Source organism: Arachis ipaensis, chromosome B03, assembly GCF_000816755.2.
Source record: "Arachis ipaensis cultivar K30076 chromosome B03, Araip1.1, whole genome shotgun sequence".
NCBI classification, from domain to species: domain Eukaryota; kingdom Viridiplantae; phylum Streptophyta; class Magnoliopsida; order Fabales; family Fabaceae; genus Arachis; species Arachis ipaensis.
This window is the reverse complement of record NC_029787.2, coordinates 134,222,696-134,229,866: the sequence shown is the minus strand read 5'-3', so window position 1 is coordinate 134,229,866 and position 7,171 is coordinate 134,222,696. Positions and strand designations below refer to the sequence as shown.

The 7,171-nt window shown below is 31.6% G+C and overlaps 1 protein-coding gene across 1 annotated transcript; it reads left to right on the top strand.

Annotated features, from left to right (window-relative positions):
- LOC107631999 (F-box/kelch-repeat protein At1g67480) lies at nucleotides 3,006-6,365 on the top strand. Its single transcript, XM_016335614.2, has 4 exons — nucleotides 3,006-3,375; nucleotides 4,085-4,161; nucleotides 4,261-5,130; nucleotides 5,466-6,365. The coding sequence occupies exons 3-4, from the start codon at nucleotides 4,583-4,585 to the stop codon at nucleotides 6,091-6,093; spliced, it is 1,176 nt and encodes a 391-aa protein (XP_016191100.1). The 5' UTR covers nucleotides 3,006-3,375; nucleotides 4,085-4,161; nucleotides 4,261-4,582; the 3' UTR covers nucleotides 6,094-6,365.

Genomic DNA, 7,171 nt, shown 5'->3' with positions numbered 1-7,171 from the left:
CTTTAAAATATTGATATTTAAAAAATAGGCAATTTACATAAATAAATTATTTTCCATTTAAATTTATGCAATTGCATTCTTTCAAATATGAAGATGCAAATATATTGTTTCAAATTTACGTGCGTAAACTACTAGAGGACAGCAGTGATTTAATACAATTTTAATTAATATTACGATATAATATAATGATACAAGAAGCATGTAGGATAAAACAACAAATGTAATGATTTTAAATAAGATAAAAAATTAAAAAAATAATTAAAAATTGTAAGTCATAATTTAAATCTTTTAATTTAAAAGAATTATAATTTATAAAATCGTAAATTATAAATTCTTTTGTCATTATGGGGAGACTGCCATTTGAGTTATAACTCATTGGCCATTTATATTGTATATTACACTTGTGGAATATACCAATTTAAATTTATATTAATGTATTAACTATGATATAAAAAATAATTAGCATCCTAAACATGTTATATTGTTTGAATATTGTAAACAAAATAATAAATAAATATTATAAATAAAATATTTGCAACTCAAAATTAATCAATTGTTTGAAGTTTGATATATTCATATCTTGATTTATTTTTATATAATTCGTTGCAAGGTGGTACGAAATGAGTTTTTAAACGTAATTTGTTGAATCTTATATCTTATTATTTAAATCAACAAATCACAAATAATTTTTTAAAATTAAAAATAATTTAGTAGAGTTAGAATTATTAACGACATCCAGTCACAAATTAGTGTAGAAGAGAAAGAGTAGTTTGTGGCAGGCTCCTATTACTTAGGTGAAGCTATAATTTCCTTCTACTTTCAGCTAACTTGAGAAGGGGTTACGTTAAGGAAAATACTACTTAGTATAACAAAATTAAGCCTTTATTCAGCTTTAAATCTAATATTTTATTATTTTAATTTTTTAATTAATCATATTTTCTATTTTTAAGGAACCACTTTTATTTTGAATATTTATCACCGTAAAATTTGTAACTACTTCCAATACATTAATTTCTTACAAACTAAACCATAAAACTCGTAACAACTTTTGGTGTACTAATTTTAAAAAAATCAGTGAAGTTTTCAAAATCAATTAAACTCATTCAATTATTTTTTTTTATTCAAAACTCATGTTAAAAACACATCTAAAATTAAATAAACAACATAAACACATTCAAAATTATTTATTAACACATCTAAATTATTATCATTGTAGTTCTAAATTACATATTGAACACAGAAAAAATTAAACTCAAATACATATCCAAAATTATAAGAATGCACTCTAAATATTTTATCAACACATTCAAAACTCATGTAAAAAAACTTATATATATGTACATAAGAACATAATGAACAACATAAACACATCCAAAATTAAGTATTGACACGTTCAAATTATGTTAACATTACAACTCTCAAATGAAACATATGAGTGCAAAAAAAAATTATAATCACAAATACATTTAAAAAAAATACAGACACTTCCAATATTATACATAAATTTTTAAAAAAATAGAACATTTTATTAAGCGAAAAAAAAGGGATAACATATCTTCATGAATTCAACCAATTTTTTTTAGAATTTTGCAAACAGAAATACCAGAGATAGAAGGAGTGCGGCGTGGGGGAGGAGACAGGGGGAGGTGCGGGAGAAGGGGGCGGTTGTGCGTGGCGCGAGGGAGGAGACTAGGGACAGAGAGGAGCCCATCGATGGAGGAGGCGCAGGGGTGTGCGCGTCGCGGGGAGGAGCGCATCGCCGAATGAGGAGATCCTCACAGAGGAGTGTGCAACGCGGGAGAAGACGAAAGCGGCCACAGATGAGAAGGGGAGGCGCACTGCAGTTCTGGATCTTTACGAAGTGAAAATTTTACTAGTGTTTTAAGATGGTTTAAGATTTATTTTTGAATTTTAAATTCGAAATTTTGAATTCTAACTAATTTAATTTTTGGATGTGTATTTAAATTTTAATATATTAATAATTAAATATATTAAATCTGAAACAAAAATTTAAAATTTAAATTTAAATTTTAATTTGATTTAGTTTGTATTTTGAATGTGTATTTAATTTTAAAAGGACACTAAATCTATTTATAATTTTTAGATGTGTTTGTTTTACTTTTTTTTTCATTATTGTAATAAAAGGATTAATGTTGTATAACTTTTAAAGGATACCTAGTTGAATCGTTACGTCTCCCAATACACATAAACCGCTACTGCTAGTAGCAATTTATGGTCAAGTATTAATAAACAGAAACTGCGACAGCCTCTTGCGATTTCTGTGTTCCCTATTTGCATGTAATTCGCAGCTGGCTATAGCGGATTATGTGTTTAGGTAAACCGCTACTGCCATAGCGGTTTCCTATAGATATATGAAATAATATATTTGCGTCTTCATATTTGAAAGAATACAATTGCTTAAATTTAAAGAACAAATAATTTATTTATGTAAATTGCCCTTCAAAAATTTTTCATAAAATATTAAAAATTTTAAAATGATCAAATTATGTGTANTGATTGAATTTTATTTATACATGGCGAAATAAGTGTTCGTTTAGAAAACAAAACAAACATGTACAATTTTATAAAAGAAACTCTACATCCCATAGAACTTGGCAAAAATCTATAAAATCTTAGAGTCAGAAGTTATTTATTTCCAAGAGTCAGCTTAAACACATCAGGCTGAGCTGTAATACATACTGTCATACCGATCCAAAAACTAATTTTGTCAACCATATTTTACTCTAATAAAATTATGTAAACACAAGTGTTGCTCTTTTGCGCCAAGAGGAAAAGTGTTGCATGAGCGAGGGTAAAACGGTAATAAAAAATAATAAAAAGAAAAAGGTGGATAGCGCATAACAGGATAAGAGAATAAGATAGATATGATACAGTGCACATGAGGCACATAACAGCTCAAACACGCGAACCACATTAGCGGTTATCACTTATCACACATCATGCTCATTACAATTCTAATAAAAAGACATGTATACATCTAATCTAATCTAATTTGAGATTATGTACCATAATTTATTGTTGAAACTTTCAACTACTATTGTTCATAATAAGAAGTTGCAGATAATGTTGTTAGAGGGAAGGCGTGGATAATAAATAAAAGTTTGTAACACGTTATCTTGTCTTGTGATTAAGAATACTAGTAATCATCAATTACTTAGCATATCAAATTGTTGTTGTTCGTGAAAAACAAGCAGTGACGTGGTTGGATTGTGTCAGTGTTATCCTGTCTCGGTTACCAAATCCTAAATCCTATAAATTCCCCTTTGCTGCTTCTTACACTTCCACCATATCGCAACACATTCTTTTTCTCTCTTTCTCTTCATTTCGATAAACCTTCACAATTCCTTCTCATTTGTAAGTTCCTCTCCTTTCATTGCATTCTTTTATTTATTCATTTTAGTGCTATCGTAATTATTTCCTTTTCTCTGCTATATAGATCCACCAATACTTCTCTAGTTACTGACAATTTTGTTCCTTACAGCTGCAATTTATGTGAATTGTAATCGTTAAGGTCATTTATAGGCTTCTAGGATGCATTTTCCTTTTGTTTTTATTTGATTCTCTTGTTGTGGACTTTGTTTTCTCCAAAAAACACAGCTGAATTTTGTAAGCATTAAGTTAAATTTAATTCTGCCACAATTTCAGATCAGTTGGCTACTGCAACTTCTGCTGTGGTTTTGTAAAGCTCCATATTTGTGAATGGATAATTTCTTGGATAATTCATACCTACAGAATAGAAATAGAAAAGAAAGTAAAACGGTTTTGTGTGATTTTGTCACATGTATGCCTTAATCAACTCTGCTTTGGGTTCAACGGGAATAAAATTTCTTACCAAAATTCCTCTTTAGGCTCATCTCTTTAATTTCTGAATTGTTTAGCTATGTTAGATATTAGTATTTATTTTAGTTTTCTGTCAAGATATTTTATGCAGATCCTTGTCCAGAGATGTTTATGTAAAAGGAGTCATTTTTTTTGTTTTTTCAGGATTGAAGTTTTGCAATTGAATATGTATATGTTCACTCCGGTTTTTCTTATTCATTCTTTTTATATATGATCCTTTCAGTGGTTATGGATGACTTGAAGAGAATGGAAGCTAATGGAGGCTAGGCTAACTCTTGGCAAGTTCTATGGCCTACTGTGGTATGCCTATGCAGATCTAGCCCTATATTTTGTCAAGTTCATGAATTTCTAATGTTAATTTTGAAATGTAATAACATTTTCTTTTGGCATAATATGTAGATATCTGGGCAATGTGTGAGGGAAGATTTCACTTTGGCAGCTTAAGATATAAAGGGAATAATACAAGTAACACAAATTCTGTTATGGAACTTGAGTCAGAGTGGATAAAGCACAGAAAATCATCTTCTTATACCGCTCATGTTATTCGTTCTTCCACATCTTGTATGCCTTGGTCTTGTAGAATCCCCATGGGTGAAGAGTATTTTGAGTTCCTATAGTTTGGTGCTCTACTCAGTTATACATTTTTTACACTATTTGGTTGATTAGTCACAGTTGCGGACAAAATTTCTGTACATGGTAATATTATATCTGATATGTGTTAATGATCATTTCAAAAATGCCTGGATGCATTGCTGGTAAGAAGTGGTTCACAGAACCGAATATGTGTTTTTCTAATTTACCCAATAAGGAAAATCAAACACTTTCTAAGAGCAAGCATTCTGTGCGCTCTGAGTTATCGGATAAGGATGATGATAGCTCGATTCTACCTCGGCTGCCTGATGATGTTTCCAAGTATTGCTTAGCACTTGTGCCTCATTCGGACCTCCCGGCTATGGCCGGTGTTTGTAAGAGATGGAGGTGTTTCATTCAGAGCAAAGAATTTATAATGGTAAGAAAATTGGCTGGCTTGGTTGAGGAATGGCTTTTCCTGTTAACTGCAGATAAAGAAGGGAAAGGAAGCCATTGGGAGGTAGTGGATTGTCAGGGTCAGAATCGTCGATCTCTTCCACCAATGCCTGGTCCAACAAAGGCTGGATTCGGGGTGGTGGTTGTTAATGGGAAGCTACTTGTCATGGCTGGCTATTCAGTTATTGATGGAACTGCCACTGCCTCACCAGAGGTTTACCAATACAATTCTTGTGTCAACAGGTTTGTATTTCAGCTGCAACTTATCTTTTAGTATTGGCAACTTTCTACACATGTCAAAAAATCCTGCTGCATTGTTGAGTTATTGCAAGACAAATCATGATTTTTGGACTGTTTCATCAAACTGGTAAAAACTAGAAAGTAGGAACATGACACCTTAGAATGGGTTTGGAGGCTACTCAAGTTGACTACTTGTGTGATCTAAGTCTTAAAAATCTTCGTTCATTCTAACATTTCAAAATAATAACTATAGGTAGTCAGAAGCATATAACTTTGTAATTGATAAAGCTGTTTGATATCTGTATATCAATGTTAAAAGTTTGCAATTGCAATTGCAGTTGGAGCAGGTTATCAAACATGAATGTGGCTCGATATGACTTTGCTTGTGCTGAGGTCAACGGCTTGGTGTACGCTGTTGGAGGCAATGGAGTAGATGGCGACAGCCTCTCCAGTGTCGAGGTCTATGATCCAGAAACTGACAAATGGACATTGATTGAGAGCCTTCGTCGGCCGAGACGAGGTTGCTTCGCGTGTGGATTCGAAGGGAAGCTGTACGTGATGGGTGGAAGGTCGAGTTTTACAATTGGAAACTCAAAATTTGTTGATGTTTACAATCCTGAAAGGCACAGTTGGTGTGAGATGAAAAATGGTTGTGTCATGGTGACTGCTCATGCAGTACTGGGAAAGAAGCTGTTCTGTATGGAGTGGAAGAATCAGAGGAAGTTGGCAATCTTCAATTCAGAGGACAATACATGGAAAATGGAGCCTCTACCTTTGACTGGGAGCTCCAGTATCGGTTTCCGGTTCGGAATTCTTGATGGTAAACTCTTGCTGTTCTCACTGGAGGAGGAACCTACATGCAAAACTTTGTTGTATGATCCAACTGCAGCCCCTGGATCAGAGTGGCAAACAAGTGAGATCAAACCATCTGGGTTATGCTTGGGCAGTGTAACAGTCAAGGCATGAAAAAAGAGACCTTGAAGTGAGTCATGGAGAACTATCAGTCTTGTTTAACTAGGATTCAGGATAATTATCAGATTCTAATTACTACTCTTGCTTGGCTCTGTTAGTTCTATTATCATGTCTTTCCCCCCTTGTGGCTATGATGTATGATGGAGTATTTCCATCCATCTGGTGACCACTGATGACTTCATTTTCCAAATCGTGTATATTATGAGATGGTTATATACTTATATACTAGAATTTGATACGAGAGTAAATTGTGTTCTGATTTTTAATATGTTGGGTAAAGCCATAAATACTAAATTGGTCTGTCATGTTTAGGTCTATTTAAATTTAAAAAAGTGTTATTTAATTTTAATGTAATCATATGGTAAAGTTAAAGTTAAATAATTAACCAAGATTAGTTTTTAAATCTGAAAAATTCATAAACAACCTCTTCGATTGTCGAGAAAAGTTTTCGCAGCGAAGGTGACGATGGCCTTATTCTCGTGGTTGCGGGGGAACTTTCTCGCAAAATACGAGTTTTAGACAATGTTCTTCATTTGCTTGAACCAAGGTTAACGGCATGCGGAGATGTATCCGCGGTTATGTATCTTCCGGCTCTCGAGTTTGTACATCTTCTCTCAAGTATCGACTTTGTTTTTGCACTGCTGTCACATAAGACATTCTGTTAATTATTTAATTTTAAAGTTACGATAGGACTATATTAAAGTTAAATAGAATTTTTTGGATTTAAATAAAATACTTTAAACTTTAAGGATTAAAACAGAATTAAATCAAAATACAAAAAACTAATTTAATACTTTACCTTAATATATTTTACTTAACTTATTCTATTATACATGAATTGACACAAAGACTAGAATTTGATTAAAATATTATTTTAAAATATGAATTTATGATTGAATTTTAATATAAATTAATTTAATTATAATTATATTTCGTGCACACAAAATTAATTATTAAATTATTCATATGAAATATATATCATAATACAAACAAAAAAAATCAGTTATTAATTCAGACACTTGTATAAAGTATATATTAAAATATAAAATATATATTAAAAATAAATTAAACA

What these genes read in the sequence shown, in the direction of transcription:
- LOC107631999 (XM_016335614.2), top strand. Translation starts at nt 4,583, where the DNA reads ATGATCATTTCAAAAATGCCTGGATGCATTGCTGGTAAGAAGTGGTTC. An exon ending in TACAATTCTTGTGTCAACAG is followed by an intron (nt 5,131 to 5,465) that starts GTTTGTATTTCA and finishes TTGCAATTGCAG; the next exon opens with TTGGAGCAGGTTATCAAACA.